The sequence below is a fragment of the Ochotona princeps genome, chromosome 22 (genome assembly GCF_030435755.1).
Source record: "Ochotona princeps isolate mOchPri1 chromosome 22, mOchPri1.hap1, whole genome shotgun sequence".
NCBI classification, from domain to species: domain Eukaryota; kingdom Metazoa; phylum Chordata; class Mammalia; order Lagomorpha; family Ochotonidae; genus Ochotona; species Ochotona princeps.
In genome coordinates, this window is record NC_080853.1 from 16,531,470 (window position 1) to 16,551,396 (window position 19,927).

Sequence of the window (19,927 nt, forward strand, 5' to 3'; positions counted from 1 at the left end):
GACAAAATGTATCAACATGAGCAAATGCTCAGTGTCATACAAAATAGCGTGAAGGGCGTAAGCCCATAACTGCACACACACGCACGTACACACAAGCAGCAGCCTGAGTGTTTTATAGCAAAATTCTCAGTCACATCCTGGAAGGAAGCTTTGGGAAATGTATAGGTGTTCTTTATTCTCCTCACCTTCTTTTTTTTTTTTAATTGGAAAGTCAGATTTACAGAGAAGGAGAGACAAAGATCTTCCACTTGTTGGTTCTCTCCCAAAGTGACCACAATGGCTGGAGCTGACCTGGTCTGAAGCCAGGAGCCTCTGCAGGTTTCCCATGTGGGTGCGGGGTCCCAAGGCTTTGGGCCGTCCTCTACTGCTTTCCCAGGCCACACGCAGGGAGCTGGATGGGAAGTGCAGCAGCCAGGACATGAACCAGTGCGCATACAGGATGCAGGAAGTTGCAAGGCTAGGATTTAGCCACTAGATCACTATGCCAGGCCTCTTTATCCTTTTCTAATACTGATTTTTTTCTTTACTATATGATCACTACCTGTTTTCTACAGAAAGAAGGCCCAGACTCCAGGGAATTGTCCTAAAGGAGTCATTAGGAGGGTCACAGACACACAGCCATGATGCTTAGCACAAGCTGCTTCCTCCCAGGGACTGGCTGGACCGAGCATAGCTGCTAAGTCCCCTGCAGGGCAGTGTGGTGGCTGGCCAGGGAGCAGGTGGGCAGCATAACTGAGGGACAGAGCAGACATACCCTGTGTCCATTGAGTCCTGCCTCATTCATGTGATCTGGACAAACATGAAGGGCTTAGCGGGCAGGGGAATTCTGTCCAGAGTTATCTGGTTACTTATTGCATCATCTGTGGACCACAAACTATTGGCTTAAAACAGCTAGCCTATAGTGGCTGGGGTGGTGGTAAAGCAGGTGAAGTTGGTGGCTATAACACCAGAATCCCAAGAGAATGTCAATTCAAGTCCCAGCTACTCTACTTTGGCTCCAGCTTCCTGGCTGATGGCCTGGGAGAGCAGCAGAGGATGGATTCAAAGCCTTAGGCCCCTGCACCCATGTGGAAGTCCCAGAAGAAACTCCTGGCTCCAGCCTGGCCCAGCACTGGCCATTGTAGTCATCTGGGGAGTGAACCAATGGATGGAAGATCTCCATCTCTTCTCTTTCATGCCAAATATATCTACTACATGAGCATGCATTCCTCCTGCAGCTGTCTTGGTAGGGCCAGGCCAAGTGGTCTTGTGGGCCCCATGTGGCCTGCAGGCCAGCCACACCTACCCTGGTTTGGGAGTTCACGCTTGTGCCATTGAGAGGGTGGCTTGCAGGTGATCTTTCCTGATTATTTTATGACAGGTATTACCGCATCATTGGCTTTTTAAGAAGCAAAAAAAACTTGTTCTGAGAGGTCAAGCTGTACCCTGTCATTGGGGTGGGACTGGGATCAGGAGCAGCGATGTCTGTTCTGGAATTGGGGTGAGCGCTGCTTACACCCCTCGCAGATGAGACACCTCCCCCTCTGGCATGTGCACTGCCATTCCCTCTCTGGCAGGAGCTTGCTGAGACCAGCTTCCTAAGCCGTGGGCAGTAGAGCTGGAGGCTAAGAAAGTGAGCACTCAAGCAAAGGCAGGCCACAAGGAGGGGCAGCCGATGCCCTTTGTCTCATTTTTTTTCTTCAATTTCTCAAAAATCAGCTTTGCATAAAAGTCTTATGGGGGTCAACTGTGCCCCCTACCCTCTTTCTCCAGGGCTGCACTGACTGGCCCGGTAGATGGAGTGCAGGGGTCTGCTCTCACTGCACCTGAGAATCCACTGTGCAACTGTGCACCACACACTCACCCTACTGGAGCCTCTTCTGTCAAATGGGGCTAGGTTGTACTCAACGCTCTCTTCCCACTCCAACACCCCAGGCTCCATAGATCCGTGCTTGGGGGCCTGGTGGGAGGAGCAGGTATCTGGACAGCCCCAAGCTGCCGCAAGTCAGGCTCAGAGCTCTGTAAGGGACTAAGTCACCCTAGCTGGAGCACCTAGCTTTCACGGCCTATGGCTCTAGAATGCCAAGGCATAAAGCTGCCAAGTGCCTCTGCCAAGGTGGCTCCTCCCTGGCAGAGCTCTACCTGTGCCAGGGGGTAGACAGAACCACAGTCCTGGGCCACCGGCGTGAAGGTCAGACCCTAGGTCACCTCCTGCCATGGACAGGAAGACGACAGCTCATTACCAGGGTGAGCAGACCACATGCCAGGGGGCAGGTGGCCACCTGTCAACAGCCTCTGTTTACCCATCACCTACTAGGTACCAAGCCTGGGCATTCTGAAGGTGACTGGACACAGGCGAGGCTGTGCCCACTTTCCACATGAGGAAGCTGAGGTTGGCTGTGAGTGCCTGGGACATAGGCATGGGAGTCCTGGCACATGCTCCTGCCTGCCCAGTTGTAGGGCACTGCTTCACAGCACAGCCTGAGCAGGTAAACACCCAGGTGATGCCCAGACAGGGAGAAACCTGGCAAGGGAAGATGTGGACAAAGAGCAGTGCCAGAGGACCTGCTTCACTCACTCCACTAGCCAGAGAAGCATCTCCCTGCCACCTTCACCCATGCAGCAGCTGGACGGCCAGCCTGGTGGCTCTGGGAACCCCCATTTCCAGGGAAATCTACACAGGTGAGCAGCAGATATGTGGCAGCGGGCCTGGCTAACAGGGAGGTGCTGAGCTGGATTAAATGTGGAGGTCCCCCTGCCCCCAGCAGTTGAGGAGCTAATGTGATTTTTGGCTCTTATCCCTCATTGCAGCAGGGCCTGGGCTTGGGTGAGGATGAGCCAGCATGGGAGATCCTGCAGACTCCAGAAACAGAAGGTCTAGAAGGATCTAAAGAAAACCAAGCAAGCTGGGGGACAGATAGTGGTCAGAGGGGTCGGGCTCCTGGCATTCCTGGGTAGCTCAGCAGAGGGGCCTGTTACATCTTGCCCTCATGTAGCTGCTGTAGTGGCAGCAGGCGGGATTCAGTGTGGTCTCTACACCGGTGGGTCCTGTTTCAGCAGGGGCCAGAATCTTGGTTAAGCTGAAGTCTCATTAGCTTGGAGAGGCCAGCGTGTCACAGTGCCCTGGGAATAAGTGGTATTTACAAGAGGGTGACGTTGACAACATAACAACTGAGGGTGAGAAGCAATCAGTGGCAGGGAACTCCATAGCAGTGAGGAGTTAGAAGGAGGAGCTGAGCCACGAGGGGGGCCCAGTCACTCCTTTACTGCTAATAGGATCAACCTGCCTTGTAAATGCGAGCCAGGCCCCAGGAGGCCTGCGTTTGAGGCCAGGGCCTGCCAGCAGGGCCACTGTTAAGGCGTCTATGGACTGGACAGTGGCTTAACGACCTGTTCCACCACTGACACAGTTTTCAAGGCTCCTGCCCTCCAGAAAAACTGCAGGAGTTAAGTAATAATTAATTTCTCATTTTTTCTCATTTTTAATTAATCAAAAACAAAGTGCTGCTGGTTGGGACAAGCAAGACAAACACGCGCACTGGTACTGCTCCAGCATCAAACTTGGAACCTGGATCTTGGGTGCTTGGTTCATTGTCCTTGCCTGCTACACTGGCTATCTTGTGTAGAAGCAGAGAAACACAGGAGTCAGCTTCTAAATATCCGAGGGAAAAACTCTAAATTCCAGTCAGACTAGGGCCCAGGTTACCCAGTGGGCAATGAGCAGAGCCAGGGTGGACCTGGCAGGGAGACAGGCGAGAGGCTGCAGCTGCCCTGGACATGCACGGGCAGCAGCAGAGTGGGTTGTGGACATCAGCTGGCACAGGCCTGTCCTCAGAGCACACACTGCTGTGAGGAGTGAAAGGTAGAGGGCACAGCATGCAGGCCACACACGGCGACTGTTTCTGTCTAAGCCCTATATGGCTGCAGGGTGGGACCCTGGTGCCACCCAGAATGCTGATGAGCATGGGCAACCAGGCCCAGGTGCCTAGGCCACGGGACTCACCGCTGGGTGGGCCTCAGCACCAGTCAACAGCATCTGTACCTCAGCAGTCACCAGTAAGCTGCTGTTCTCACAGCCCAGCAGTGACCACTGTGCACCACATGATCCCCCAGAGAGAAGCTGGGGCCATGGCAGGCCTGCCCGTCCCCTCCACTCTGGGTGGACCCACTTATGCTGGACATGGGGTCAACTGTGCCCCCTGCTGGACACACAGGTGAAGGGTAGTGGTATCTCCCCAGAGCAGGGGGGCTACCAGGCCTATTCTTGCTGTAGCGTGGGAGCATCACTCCCTGGAATCTGTACTTCAAACAGGCTTCCCAGAAGTTCTACTTAGGGGCTCAGGATGGACAAAGGCGCAATGCTAAATGCTTCTGATTACTGTGAAGACCTAGGGCCCCCTCCTTCCTTGAGGTGCACCTGTCTCAGCTGCCTTCCTGGGAACATAACAGGAAGCATGTGTGCTCCCCTGGGGAGCAAGCAGTAGGTGGGGGACAACAGACAGCTGAACTGCAGGAATATCACACGGGGATCTGGTGTCAACAGGAAGACTTTAATGTAGGTATGCTTTTGAAAAAACCTCTCCAAGGAAACAAGGATAACCAGCAATCTCGAGAAGGGGTTCTCATTCAGAACCTGTCATGGGCCCCAAGGGAAGCCACAGTGCCCCAAGTGCCTGCCCAGAAGCAGGGTAGGCATGGCCACGGGCTTCTTGGAAGATCAGAGAACTGCAGCAGGGCATACAAGTTCTGCTCAGGGTGGAACCCTCCTGCCTGCTGTCTGGCCTTGGGGCCAACAGCAGCAGTCACGGAGGCTTTGGGACATTGGAGTGGGCTACCCAGCTCTACTTTGGGTCCGTGGCCTAAGAGTGAGCCAGGCAGGAGGTGATGGTTCCAGGCAGGGGCCACACCAAGCTGGGGAGATGACACACTGGGACCTGTGGACAGGAGAAAGGGATTTGCAGGAAGAGCGAGCGAGCCGGCCACCAACAGTCAGACACAACCCCTGTCTACCTGATCTTCCCCATCTACCCGTCCCTGTCGAGGATTCCCGAGAGTCCCCACATTTTCTATCATGTGCTCCCCTCAACAAGGAGCAGGTGGACTCCAGCTCATCTCCCCATGTGATGTCAAAAAAAGCCACCAGGTGACATCTTGGAGCCCCAGGCAGCCTGGGGTTCCCTCTGGAACATGCGGCTGGTTCTCGGCCATCTTGGGAGCAAGGCTGTTGCTAGGCAGATCTCTCTCAGCAGCCCCCATAAGAGTCCGTCGGAAGGGCACCCAGGTTAGCACCACAGCCAAGTCACCAGGGAGTCCACAAATGCTCCCTGGGGCCAGAGACAGATGCCTTGGCAAGGAAGGAACTTATTTATTGTGCCGGAGGGAATTCCAGCCCATCTGCAGGGCCCAGCAGGAGCACCGAACAGAGGTTCCTGGGGGAGGGGCATGCCTAGGAGCAAGCACCCCAGGATTAGCCAATGCAGGCGCCCTCTGGGAGCTCCACTACCACCGGAGCGCAGTCCTCGGGCTCTGCTGTGAAGTCCCATCGGAACTTCTTGGTCAGGTGGGCCTGGAACTTCTCCGCCTTCTTTCTCAGGGTGGCATCCACGGCAGTGCTGCAGGCCGAGGAAAAGAAAACCTAAGAGAGCAGGGGACAGAGAACAAGTCATTCTGGGAGCACAGGCGCCAAGAATGCTCTGGAAATATCCTTGTGATGCTCAGGCCCCGGGGGTGGTGGATGAGCTGCAGCGGGCACAAGCCTAGGACCCCTGCTGTGCTCTCCCCAGAAGCCAAGAAAGTCCAGACCCAGCTGAGGAGCAAATGGCCATCCTAGGCATAGCAGCCCAGGAGTGCCAGCACCCACAGGAGTGCACAGTTGAAAGCGCTGGGGGTGAGGCAGCATAGGGCCCCAGATCCTGTGAAGTCCCAGCTTGGGACTTCCACCACAGATATGGGGAAGACAGCTGTTCTCCACCACCCAAGCTTGCACTGTGAGAACATCTGAACCCTGTTCCAGGCTGTCCCAGCTCATGCTCCTTTCTCAGAATCTTGGAAATCTCATCCTCTTTTCTTACTATCTGCTTGTTTTCAGAAAAGGTTCAGAACATCCGAGTGGGAACTCATGGTACAGAGAAGATACCAGAATTTCTGCCTCTCGTAAGGAGAGGGAGGCTGAGAAAACTAAAGTAACCAGGCCACAATGATCCAGCAAGGAACAAGGGCTTTTTCCAGATGCAGGAGTATGGTAGCCACTTGGGCCACACTGCCTTGAGCCACTGCTTGCCCTCGAAGCCCCAGGGAAGTTATCTGGGCTCTAGGACCCCAGCCTCAGAGCAGGCACAGCATCCGACCGCCACCTCTCCATCCTGTCAGCAGTAGGGGAGGTCCTGCCGCTGGCCTTGGTTTGCAGCCATTCTGTGGGCTGGTGCCGATAGCAGCACAGGCAGAAGTGATAGGACTGGGGATGAGGGAAAGAACCTGGTGATATTAACTTGTAGATCTAGGAGAAGCAAGCACAGCCACAACAAATGTCTGATCAATAACTAATTAGAGGGCCTGGGATCTCAGGGGTGAGAGGGCCATGGGGAAGGCAGGCAGCAGCTGTGAGTGGGCACACAGCTAATGGCCCTTGCCTGGAAGGCAGGCTAAACACAGGGAAGCTTCCTTCCAATGGCATTATCTCTGTAGCCAGCACCCTTGGGGTGACCCCAGCGATGGTGGGGAACCTGTGGGGCTTGGAGCAAAAGCCCCTCCCTACTCTGCACACACAGTAACCTGCACTGGGTTCTATGCAGCCACGTGGAACAGCTGCCCAAATGTTCCCTGCACCTTAGGGCAACAGAACATTTTGCTCTTTCTTCTTTTTTCTTTTTCTTAAGATTTATTTATCTGGTGGCCTGAGCAACGGTTCAACTGGCCAATTCTCCACCCGCAAGTGCCAGCATTCCATATGGGCGCTGGTTCATGTCCTAGATGCTCCACTTCCCTCCCAACTCCCTGCAAATGGCCTGGGAAAGCAGAGGAGGATCGCCCAAGGCCTTGGGACCTTGTACCCATGTGGGAGACCCACAGGAAGCTCCTGCTTCAGACTGATTCAATTCCAGCTATTGCAGCTATTTGGGAAGTAAACCAGCAGATGGAAGAACTTTATGTCTCCTCTGTAAATCTGCCTTTTAGAAGAAAAAGAAGTTATTTATTTGTAAGTCAGAGTTACAGAGAGGAAAACAGCCAGAGAGAAAGATATCATCTATCCACTGGTTCCCTCCCCAGATAGCCACAATGCCCAGGCCCAAGCCAGCTTAATCTGAGTCTCCCATATGGGTGAGGGGCCCAAGTACTTGGGTCATCATCTTCCACTGCCTTCTCGGGTATTTGCTGGGAGCTAGATCAGAAGTGGAGCAACACTACCTGGGATAGACACCCAAGAGATGCTAAAGACACAGGCATTGGCTTTACCTACTATGCCACACTGCCAGTCCCTTCCCTCTGCCTTTAACACAATTCCAGGTACTGCTTTCTTCCTCTCACTTGGCCAGTTTCCCGCAATGACCTTGGTCAACTCAGACATCATCTCTTCTAGACTGAGGACGGGCTGGGCGTGCCTGTGTCTAGCATCCAGGGGTCCTGCCTCCTGGCCCCAACCAGTGAGGTGAACAGGCCCTTCACTGTTTACTGTCCCCCAAGAGGTGCGAATACAGTGTGGGTTCTGATGAAAAGAAGAACAAAGATGACCATGGGTTCAACGAATACTTCCTTCCAGCCTCTTTGCACAGTACTGATACCAAACGATGCTCTAAGACCTGACTCCAGGGAGGAGGTCAGCTGAGTCCTCAGGCCCCTGCGTGCTGCCTGTGCACCCGTGACCCGCCTCTTACAGATTCCCTCAGCTGGCCACTTGGCCAGCATCTGTCACCCTGTACTCGTAGCACAGTGCTCTGTACCCCTTAGGAGTAGGGACTGAGTCATCACAATACATTATAAAGCCCTGAGCCTGGTGAGGAACTGGGGTCCCTGGGCTGCTCAGTGAGCACGGTGAATGAGACACAGAAAGACACCCTGCACCTGGCAATGGCCTGGGGCGAGGCTGGAAGGAGCGCACTCACACTCACCCCACCCTCCCCACTTTTCAACACTGCCAGGAAGTGAAATCAACTAGGCGAGTATGACAGAAGCCTTCAGCCTAAAAAATAAAGCTTCTAACTTGGAAAGAGCTTGGTCCTTTTTAAGGAACTCGTCTACTTACACTTTACTACGAGCCTGGGAGGTAGGAGGATAGAAGACGACTGTCCCCACGGCCGGGAAGATGCCTGGTGTGCCACGTCACTCGGAGGCGGCGGCTGTGGAGTAGGAGCACGCCCAGGCAGGGCCCTCAGTCTACACCTTCCCCTGCTCAGACTCTCGCATCTTGGGGTCTGTGGGCCCCGTGACCTCCTGGAGACCAGGACCTCTTTCCTTAAAGATCATCTTTCTTGGGAGTATCCTGAACATGCAGTTACATCCTCTCATTCATAGAAAAGAGCTATAAGCCCACACAGCCACCACATGATGAATGTTTAACATTTTCTTTTGGCATTCAGTTCTGAGCTTGAAGACCCCTATCCGGCTGCTGCCCAGCAGTCAAGCTCTCCCTGCACTTCTGCCCCTGACACCCACTGATCTGCTTTTGACCCCTTGCTTTCACCAGTTTGGTACTTTTAAGATTCCACAATTCAGAAAGGGAGATGTTTAAATCATTAGCTTCTAAGCAGTAATTTAGTCTTTGCTGATTAACCTTATGACTTTTTCAGAAAACTTAGTGATCCGTTTACTTCATCTAAAGTGAAATCCAGTAAACATTGTTTAATGTGACTGAGAAATGATTCATCTTTATATCTGTAGATTACATGTATCCAGACCACTTCTGAATCTTTAAAAAACACTACTGAGGGGCTGGCGCAGTGGTGTAGCAAGCTAATACTTCACCAGCAGCAGTGGCATCTCATTCGGGTGCCAGTTTGTATCCCAGCTATTCTTCCAATCCAGCTTTGTGATTATGGTCTGGGAAAGCAGCAAAGAATGTCCAACACCTCAGTCCTTGACCTATGTGGGAGACCTGGAAGAATCCCACTCTGGAGGAATCCCACTCTGAGTCGGGCAGGGGCTGACGTTACAGTACAGCCAGCAGCTTAAGCTACCTCTGGCAATTCCTGCATCCTCTACCAGACTGCTGGTTGGGTTTCAGTCTTGGCTGCTCTACTCTTCTTTCTCTCTCTCTCTCTCTTCAAAGATTGTCATTGAGTGATCATGCTGGGCTCTCTATTTTCAATACAATTCCCTGCTAATATGCCTAGGAAAACAGCAAATGATGGTGGCCCAGTATGTAGGCCTCTGCCACTCATGTATGAGCCCCAGAGTTCCAGATTCCTGGCTTCAATCTGGCCCAGTCTCAGCTGAGGTAGTCATTTGGGAAGTGAATCAACAGATGGATTATCTGTCTCTATTCCTCTACCTTTCAAAATAAACAAAATACTAAACAAACAAGCAAGCAAACAAAAAGGGTTTGGAGATGTTTCCCACGAGGGTTCTAATACAGGGCCCGGTGCAGTGGCCTAGTGGCTAAAGTCCTCACCTTGAACACGCCAGAATCCCATATGGGCGCTGGTTCTAATCCCGGCAGCTCCACTTCCCATCCAGCTCTCTGCCTGTGGCCTGGGAAAGCAGTCGAGGATGGCCCAAAGCCTTGGGACCCTACACCTGTGTGGGAGACTTGGAAGAAGTTCCTGGCTCCTGGTTTTGGATTGGCGCAGCGCTGGCCATTGCAGTCACTTGGGGAGTGAATCATTGGACAGAAGATCTTCCTCTCTGTCTCTCCTTCTCTCTGCATATCTGACTTTGCAATAAAAATAAATAAATCTTTAAAAAGAGAGACAGAGAAATAGGTTGCATGACTGGATACACAAAACTGCAAGCAGCGATACCATGCAGAACTCACTTTAACATACCATTACATTCAGATTGTCCTTTCATTGCTTTAAAATTAATTAGAACGACATAAGTTGCTTTCAACAAAAGTACTATTCTTGTAAAGCAATTTTTATTTAAGCTAAATCCAAGGGATTTGTAAAAGCAACGCCATCTAGTTAAAGGAGCCTCACACAGCAAGATGAAAACAAAGTAATGGCTGAGGCCTTCACATGGCTGATTTTACCTATGCTAATGTGGCTGCCCTGAAGAGCTTGCACGTAAACACTGAAGCTCCTTTCTACAGGTAGTAGACATTTAAGCTCCTAAGTGAGAAAGCCCATTCCACTTACTTGACCTCCTGGGGACAGAGTGGGTGCTGGTTGAGAAAGGGTGTTATGCATGGATTCATTCAGTCACAAACAGCCTACAGCAGGGCTGGAATTGTGGCACAGCGGATGAAGCCACCATCCATAACATTCACAAGGGGCACTAGTTATTCTGCTTCTAATCCAATTCCCTGCTGGTGGCCTGGACAAGCAGCACAAGACAGCCCAACTTTTTGGCTTCCTGCCATTCCCATGGGAGACCAAGATAAAGCTTCTGGCTCCTGGCTTCAGCTTGGCATAGTCCTGGCCATTGAAGCTATGTGGGAAGTGAATCAACAGATGGAAATCCTCTGTCTCTCTCTCTGTAATTCGGATTTTTAAATAAATAAGTAAATACTTCAAAACAAAACAAAACAAAACCAAAATCCCAATTGAGTATGAGATAAACACTGTGTGGAGGACTGGATTCTCAAAGTAAAGATGGCAGCAATGGGACTCACTATTAATAATAAAAGTATGCAATATCCTTGCAGGCTGAGGCATGCCCCTGCATCATGTCACTTCTAGTCCTCCATCCCAGGCAGGCTGAGCTGTGGCCTCTCACCAGACTTCACTGTTGGGACCTGTGGAGATGATGTTCCTCCAGGACCTGCACCCTACCCACCTAAAAACACCACATAGACCTTGACCACATGTGGGAAAGAGTTCATGGCTCAGTGGGGAGTTGGGATATCACCTCAGCAAGCACAATAAACTAGTGATGTGGCCACACAAGTCAGGCATGTGTGAAGGAAAGCTGAGGAACAGCCTTTGGCAAGGGAGGCCTGCAGGACATGTTGTAGCACAGTTAGCCCAGGTCAGGCAGCGGACAAGTCAGGTTCTGTCCAGGAGGCAGGAACAGTGTATGCAACCACAGTTACAGGCAACAAAAAGTTCAAAAAGTTCCTAGAAACCTGCGACAGCATGCTTAAGTAGAGTTAGGAACACTATAGTAGACACAACTACAACTGTGAGACGAGGGCAGACTGCAAGCATCATATGTATTTTTACTACAACTAAGACAAAAGAGCCTGACCAGTCTGGGCACCTGCAAGGAGGCCTCTGTAGGGGTCAAGGTGGGAAACCAGGGAGAGAGGGGAACACTGGAGGACAGGTAAGGGCCGGATCAGCACAAGCCTCATGACCCTTGTTTGTGCTGTTCAGTTCCCAGCAATGAGGAGCTGCAGAAGAGGCTCAGAGCTGCATCTGAGCAGCAACTCAGCCTGCCTGTCTCCCATGCTGCCACCTAATAGGGTAAGCATAGATGCTGACAAATACGTGCAATCTAGGGGCCACTACAAGGCCTGGGCGAGAGACACAGACTGGGGCAGGAGTGCCTTTTTTTTTTTTTTTTTTTAAGTAATTTATTATTGTTGGAAAGCCGGATATACAGAGAGGAGGAGAAACAGAGAGGAAGATCTTCCGTCCGATGATTCACTCCCCAAGTGAGCTGCAATGGGCCGGTGCTCGCCGATCCGATGCCGGGAACCTGGAACCTCTTCCAGGTCTCCCACATGGGTTCAGGGTCCCAATGCATTGGACCGTCCCCAACTGCTTTCCCAGGCCACAAGCAGGGAGCTGAATGGGAAGTGGAGCTGCCGGGATTAGAACTGGCGCCCATATGGGATCCCGGGGCATTCAAGGCGAGGACTTTAGCCGCTAGGCCATGCCGCCGGGCCCAGGACTGCCTTCTAAAACACTCACACGGCCTAGTCATCTGGTTAACTGATATGCCTACTTTCCCACCATAATATAAACTCTAAGTGAGGGACTGTACCTCCAGTGTAGACGGTAGCCTTGCATTTGGCAAGGTCTTCAGTAAACACCCGCCAAATCAGTGAACAAATCCCCTGAAGGCTGAGCCCTGATTGTCTTAATGTATTTAACCCTTTCGTAGCATGTTATAGACCAAGGATGTTCAAACACGTGTGCTGTTTTGTATTTCTTTTAAAGGCACATGTCCTCGCTATCTCCAACGAATGACATGGTAGGAAGGCCAAAACAGAATTTTCTCAACTGTCAGCTCTGCACCACCCACCTGGACACCTTGCAATCCAGCTGGGGCCTTTCTGCTTCGGAAATCATTTCTGGCAACAGAGCCCTGGCAGCCAGAGAGATGAGGTTATGCTGATGGCAGCAGGGACAGCCGGCAACCCTGAGTCCTCCTGTGTGTGCACGTGACAGTGTCCACTCATGTCACGAGGGGAGTGCATCATTCCTCTGGGTACAGCCATCACCAGAGACAGAGGACAGCTGACACCTGCTCCTGTGGCTCTACACCCACAACCAGCAGCCAGGCAGAGGAGGAGACTGCACAGAGAAGAGATCTGATCTCTGTGTTCTATTGGGGAATGCAGAAAGCACAAGGCATCAGCTGGACTGACCCATAAGCAGGGTCTGCATAAGGCCTCCACCTGCCACAGCCAGCAGTTAGCGGCCTACGGCACAGGGCGGACTCTCCCAATGGCCTGGGCCCAGGCCCCAGGCCCCTGACGGCATCTTCCCCGGAGTCCAGCAGGACTCCTTTCTAGGACCCATGCTGTATCTACTGACATGGGGGCACAGGCCAGGCAGGAAACCAAGACCTGGGAATGGGTATATACCCTGATTTCCACTTGGCAGCTGTGTGAAATTAAGGACATGAATCCATTTGTAAAACAGGAGCAATTCTTCCTGCCCTCTGGGGTTCCAGAGGTAGACAAGGGAATCCAGATGACAAATAAATATGGTACTTGCTGCCCCACAGGAAATAATGAATGCCTGCTCCTCTCTGACCCTGGGTGGAACTGGGAGGTTAAAAGTGAATGGTCATCTCATCTGAGCAAGGGCTCTCATACATAATGGAACTCACAGCTGTCCCCTCTATACCCAAGAAAGTTACAGGACCCATGTGTCTCGAGTACATAAAGGAACCCAATCTGTTTGCAAAGGGAGGAAATAGCACAGGATGAAGCCTGTACGCTGTCTGAAGCTTCTTTCCTAATAACCACTCATAATGAAAATTTAATTGCCAAGTTAAAAGCAAATTCTGCTTTTTCTGTCACAGAATCTCCGCAGAAACTGGCACAATTTGTTTGATGAGGAAATCAAAGTTACTCTAATGCTTAAATGAGATCTAAGGAGCTGCAGATGTTTCACTGGGAATAGCAAGCTATGGAACTGTCCTCCTGGACTGCAGCAGCCCACGGCCATGAGTGTGGAAAGCTGCTGAGTCGAGGTGCCACAAAAGCAGAGAGGATTCACATGGCGAGAGCATCTCAAGCTAGGCCCTCTGGGGACCACCGGGGGAGAAGGGGAAGGCACATAAAATATCTCTGGCCTTGAGGAACTTAGAACAACCTGGAAAGGGAGTTCCAGGAAACATCACAGGAAAAGCTGTGAGTCACAGGAGCCAAGTAGAGGATGGGAGCCATCCTGCAGGTGGTCTCGGCACCCTCACCTTCACTCTTGCCTGCTGCTCACCTGTAAAGTGCTGGTGAGGAAGTTGTCCTGGGAGACAATGTCCACGAAGAAGTCGGCAGGGATCTCGCCAAGCTGGTGGTAGAGGATAGAGATGAGGCTGGTGTACAGGGTGTGGTGCTTCAGCATGGCGGCCTCGGACCGGCACAGCAGGTTCAGCAGCCGCTTCCAGTGCTCGAAGGCCTCATACACACTCCCCAGCAGGAAGCACACAAAGGCGAATTGCAGTTCACCTGCAAGGGCAGAGGAAGAACAATCCTGAGGGACTGACCTGCCCGGGGCCTTCACGAGGCCAAGCTCTTGGGACCTCGGCAATGGAGGCTGTCTTCCCCTTGTCACCCCGGCAGAGTCTGGTATGGGCTTTGGCATCCAGTCTGAACTGCTATAAATTCAAGACGTGGAAGACCAAACTGCTGCTGTGCATTTCTGTGGAATCAGACTACAGAGAAGAGGTGCTCCTTGTTTCACTGGCGTCTTGAAACCTCACCATGTGTGCCTATCGCTGCTACGTCACATGGGTCCCAAACCAAGCTGCACTGGGATTCCCTGAGAAGTGGGCTGAGTAGGGCCGAGGGGGCTGCATGTTGCAGTTAAGGCGCTGGCGAGCTACCCAGGTGACTATGCCCAGAGGCTGGGGAAACACTACCTTCCACTGGGCACCCCTCAGCACATCTCCACAGAGTGATCCAGGAAGGTACTCCTTGTGTAGCTGAGGCCCAGGCCTACACATCTGCACCGGGTGGTGGGAACCATCCAGAGTCAGCCTGCCTGGTTCTTCATGCTTGCTGAATCTCAGGGCTCCATGACTTGCAACTTGCTCTGAGAGGCAGTATGGTGGCAGAGCACACAGGCCCTGGAGCCAAACTGCTGGAATTCTGGCCTCAGCTACACCTGGGGCAGTTGAGTGGCCTCAGGCATCACTTAAACCTATGCCTGCCTCAGTTTCCTTAGCTTTAGTGCAGAGCAGACATGCAAAGCACTGAGAGTTAACACCTGGCACATTCAGCACTGGAAAATGATTCACTCTCCCCATTTCTACAAAACACCTGGCTCTAGCATGGAGCCCTCAGGGACCCAGGGTCCCTGGCTGCCACAGGTGCACTGGGGATCAGAGACGCTCCTGGCAGCCTCCAGGTAGCTCATGCCTTATGGAGGCGGACAGAGGAGCACAGGATAAGCACTTACCAGCAAGGGCCTCTTTCAACACACAGTGTCTTGGCGCTGTCATCTAAAAATCACCAGGTCCCTGCTCCGAGGCCTAGACAACCCAGTGGGATTTGTGTGTCTACCTGCTCTAGTTATTATAGATCGCTAACCAATACTTTCAAAATATAAAAATCAAATTTTCTCTGCAAAATAATGATTTGTTTCTTCAGTTGTCTTTTCCTGATCAAGTTATAAAATTTAGTATTGGTCTATCCTATGCATTTAGGGCACTTACTTGAATTCCCCATCTTTAGTCTTATTTAAAATTATGACATCAGAAATAATTTCAAAGAGGTATCATATAAAGTTATCCTTGATCCTTTTAACACACCTTCCCACAAGACATATTTCGAAGAACTGAAATTTCTATGAGGTAGAAAATGGGATTTCTATTCAATTACAAGCCAGAATTTAAAATGTTATTTACTAGATTAAAATACTATGGAATGCAATAATCTGCACCCATTAAAATATCCCATATATCAGTTGAGTCAAAGATATGCCAAGTCCTTTATTCAAAATTCCTCACCAATCCTCCAGGAGGATAAATAATGTAGCTGAACAATTTTTTTAAAAATGTATTTATTTTTATTGTAAAGGCAAATACAGAGAGGAGGAGAGACGAAGAGGAAAATCTTCCATCTGCTGATTCACTCCCCAAGTGGCTGCAACAGCTGGAACTGAGCCGATCCAAAGCCAGGAGCCCAGATCCTCTTCCAGATCTCCCACGCAGGTACAGGGTCCCAAGGTTTTGGGCCATCCTCAACTGCTTTCCCAGGCCACAAGCAGGGAGCTGGATGGGAAGTGGAGCTGCCAGGATTAGAACCGGCGTCCATATGGGATCCCAGGGCGTTCAAGGCGAGGACTTTAGCCACTAGGCTAATGCGCCAGGCCCTAGCTGAACAATTTGTAAAAAATATAAAAATATATCTAAACAGGGTCCGGCGGCGTGGCCTAGCGGCTGAAGTCCTCGCCTTGAACGCCCTGGGATCCCATATGGGCGCCGGTTCTAATCCTGGCAGCTCCACTTCCCATCCAGCTCCCTGCTTGTGGCCTGGGAAAGCAGTTGAGGATGGCCCAACGCTTTGGGACTCTGCACCCGCGTGGGAAACCCTGAAGAGGTTCCTGGCTCCTGGCTTTGGATCAGCGCAGCACCGGCCGTTGCGGTTCACTTGGGGAGAGAATCATCGGATGGAAGATCTTCCTCTCTGTCTGTCCTCCTCTCTGTATATCTGACTTTGTAATAAAATAAGCAAATCTCTAAAAATATATATACATATATATATCTAAACAACTGTTAAACATATGATAAATGTTATTTAGCATTGAAAAAAAGTGGGGCTGGTACCATGGCATAACAAGCTAATCCTCTGCCTGTGGCGCTGGCATAGCAGTGCAAGATGGTCTAAGTGCTTGAACCCCTATCCCTATAGTGGCATGGAAGACTTGGAAGAAGCTCCTGGCTCCTGGCTTTGGGATCAGCTCAGCTTCATCTCTTGCAACCATCTGAAAGGTGAATCAGCAAATGGAAGGTTTCGTTCTTTCTATATATCCTTTGTTTCTCTATAACTCAGCCTTTCAAATAATAAATAAACAAATCTTCTCAACCATTCGACCAGAAGCATCTCTGCCAAACTGCCACCCCTGGGTGCTGCTGAAGATCGGGACAGGGCCTACACACCCGAACCCAGTTCCCGGGACCTCAACCTTATGCACATCAGCACCACAAGGGGTCACAGACAACAGTCCTGACAGAGAGAGTGAGGAACTGCAGAACGCCAAGCGGCACCGGCCTCTGATATCAAGGCAGACTACTGAGCATTTAAATCCTGTTTCTGTGAACAGCCACATGCATGTCTAAAAACCATGGACTTTTTAGCAGACTAAAAGGAAATACACAAAGAAACTGAAATAAACAAAAATACACAGGCGAAAAAGGAACATAAACATGTCAAAATATAAAAATAGCTACACCTTTGTGGTTGGATTTGGAGTGGTTGCTCTTGTTTTTCTGAACAGATTTTTTGTGATGAAGGGGGAAAGCAGTAACAAAAACCCTAAAATCCGTGTCCTGGTGCCAGCAAGCAGAGTGACAGGGGAATGAGGAGGCAGGCAGCAGCGAGGCAGAACAAAGGACAGGCCTGGGAGCCCAGAACCCAAGCTGCCAGGCCAGGCTGACCATGTAGTTGGCCAAAGCCTTTCTCTTACAGGGCCAGGCAGCATCACAGGACTGGACCACCTGCAGCAGGTACACCTATGGTGCTTATCAGGGGCAGACAAAGTGAATCAGCTGCAGCCCTGGTCCCCATCTGGAATCAAAATATCCAGGGTGGGAGCCAAGACACCTCTGTGTCAGGGGTATGCTATGGTAGTCGGCCTCCTGCCCTGTCTCCAACACCAACAGGCTGATCAATCCGACGCCCCTCCATCCTGAAATGCCCCTCCTGCCACCCCCACCAACCCACCGCCTTCTCACCGAGCACATCCTGGGGGCTGCTGGGGAAGTGCCGGCTGAGCACAGTCTCCAGGGCGTAGCTCAGATCCATGCTATGCCTGGTGATTTCTGCTGGTGTGGCGCCCTTTGGGAACATCTGTGTGGGTAGCTCAGAGAAGCGGATCTCAGTGCCAGCTCTGGGCTTCATCTCGGGCAGCCGGGCCAGGCCCTCCTGGTAGCTTCTGCACTCAGTGCCACAATGGGGCAGGTTCTGCCGGGCCCGGTCCTCGGTGTGCTTCATGGCAAGCACCGGCAGCACATCTGAGAAGGCGCAGATCTGCCTGCTCTCAGGCTGCAGCTTCTCCACGGTGGCCTCACTGATGAAGTTGGTGAGGGAGATCCACTTCTTCAGAGTGGCATAGGGGTAAGGGCCCAGGAACGGGTCTAGCTCCTGCAGACTAGCCCTCATGGCCTCCACCTCGGCCTCGGGGGCTGGAGACAAGTCCACCTCTTCCCGGAGGGTATTCCAGCGCAGCACAGTAAGCTCCCGTGGCTGTAGGCTGAGGAAGAAGCCCATCCGGGGGCCTGCCTCCCGCGGATTAGACTTGTCCACAGAGCTGTAGTGCAGGAAGTGGACGCCTGGCGGGATCATCTTCACGCCCCGGAACTTGGGCCCCACTTCCCAGGAGTTGTAATCGATGCCAAACTCTGTCCCCTTGGGCATGTTCAGGATAACCACCGTGGCCCCTTCAAAGAACAGGCTCTTGGCCAACTCAGGATCCATCTGCATGGCAGCCATGGGGCCGAGGGAGGTGAGCAAAAGGAGAAAATTTTTTTTGTGTCTTCCAGAGCGCTGAAAAAGAAAGAAATCAGAGCTGACCAGAACTTGCATGAGGGATACTGCACGTGCCAGGTACTGACATGCCTGACACAATCACCTCCCTTGACCCCCGCAACAATCTGTTTTACAGATAAGGAAAATGAGGAAGCCAGAGGAGAGCACTTTGTGTTTAACAAACAGGCATACAAAGGTGAAAGCTAGAAAGATACCAGTTGAAGAAAAATGCTACGTTTAAGAGCATATAGGATGCCCGATCAGACTCCACGCCCCTGCATGGCAGGCCAGCCTCTTCCCACTGTCCACTCTGAGACCCAGCCATCTCTGTCCAACCACAGAGGATGAGGGCAGAAGCCGGGATGGTCCATTCTCAATAACACCAAAATCTGCTTAAACGCTAATCCTGCCTCACATCTACCACCAGAGCGTCCCAATGATCACAGACACGCTAAGCTCCCATCAGCATCCAACGTTCACAAAGGGCTTGGGGCACGGAGAATGGTGCCACTGCCAGTCCCAAACTTGAAGGAGTGAAACAACTTCCCAAAGGGCTCACAATCAGGTGTCAGGCCTCCAGAACAGACCCAGGAGGTGTGCCTGACCTGGGGTCAGCACAGGGAGGAGGTGCTACAACACTCCCTCTCAGGCCCAGAGCAACGTCTCAGTGACTAAATCCTTGCCCTGTATGTCCTGGGACCCCATGTGGGTGTTGGTTCGCGTGCTGGACATTCCACTTCCCATCCAGCAACCTGGGAAAGCAGTCAAAGATGGCCCAAAGCCTTGGGACGCTGCACCCACGTGGAAGAACAAGAAGAAGCTCCAGGTTCCTGGCTTGGGATAGACTCAGCTCCGGCCATTCCAGCTTGTGGAGTGAACCAGCGACGGAAGATCTTTCTCTCTGTAAATCTGCCTTTCCAATGAAAACAAATAAATCTTAAAAAAAAAATTCCTAATATATCAGAATGTATCACGAGTAGTAAGGATAACCGTAGTTTCCCAAAGCTTCATGTCCGGTGCATACATTCACTTGGTGGTGACATAAAACGTATTTGTTACTGTTGGTCAAAGTCAAAAACCAGCCACGGTTCTAAACGGTTTGTATTTTTGTAATATCACCTTCCTTCCTTACCTATCACACCAAGCTTGGGAAGTTCTTAATAAGTGTTTGCCGCATACACAGCAACTCCATGCAGCACAAATGCTGGCCAATGCCTCTGTGAGCCTCTGGCTGACCATGACCTCTCAACCCAGCTCCAACAGGTGCCACACGAGGCGGGCACACAGCAGGGGCTGGCAGAGGGAACCCGCCCAGTGTGTGGCTCCCACTGTTTGGGGGCGGGGCACAGTTGCCCCTATTCATTCCTCCCTGCCACCTCCCCAACCAAGCTACCAGCACCCCTCACGCCAGGGTGCCCTCCAGCCCACAGTCCACCTCACCGCCACAGGTACCTCTTAGTCCGTCCCCACTCACACGAAGCTTTAGGGAAGCCCAAACCTGATCCGTGACCCGCAAAGCCTGCCCCCCACCCCCAGCACGTTCCCGCGCCGACCCAGGCATGGGGAAGCCGCGCCCCAGCCCTTCCCGCTTCCACGCTGGCCTGGTGGAGCCGCCCCCCACTCACGAGGCCAGAGTCAGGTCTGCAGCCCAGCGTCTGCGACACACACACCTTCAGAGGCAGGGCTCAGGGACGCCCTCGACCGGAGGGC

The 19,927-nt window shown here is 51.9% G+C and overlaps 1 protein-coding gene across 1 annotated transcript; it reads right to left on the reverse strand.

Annotated features, from left to right (window-relative positions):
* Positions 1 to 4,508: 4,508 nt before the first annotated feature.
* AAR2 (AAR2 splicing factor) lies at positions 4,509 to 18,251 on the reverse strand. The gene is made up of 3 exons (XM_004585778.4): positions 17,425 to 18,251; positions 13,746 to 13,975; positions 4,509 to 5,614 (listed from the first exon to the last, which is right to left on the reverse strand). Exons 1-3 carry the CDS (start codon positions 18,179 to 18,181, stop codon positions 5,447 to 5,449), a joined length of 1,155 nt encoding a protein of 384 aa, XP_004585835.1. The 5' UTR covers positions 18,182 to 18,251; the 3' UTR covers positions 4,509 to 5,446.
* Between the last annotated feature and the right edge of the window lie 1,676 nt (positions 18,252 to 19,927).

Excerpts from the sequence above, each read along its gene's own strand:
- AAR2 (XM_004585778.4), bottom strand. The coding sequence starts at position 18,181 with ATGGCTGCCATGCAGATGGATCCTGAGTTGGCCAAGAGCCTGTTCTTT. Across the intron at positions 13,976-17,424 it reads CAGCCCCCAGGATGTGCTCG|GTGAACTGCAATTCGCCTTT; the intron begins GTGAGAAGGCGG and ends CTGCCCTTGCAG. Across the intron at positions 5,615-13,745 it reads TCCTCACCAGCACTTTACAG|GTTTTCTTTTCCTCGGCCTG; the intron begins GTGAGCAGCAGG and ends CTGCTCTCTTAG.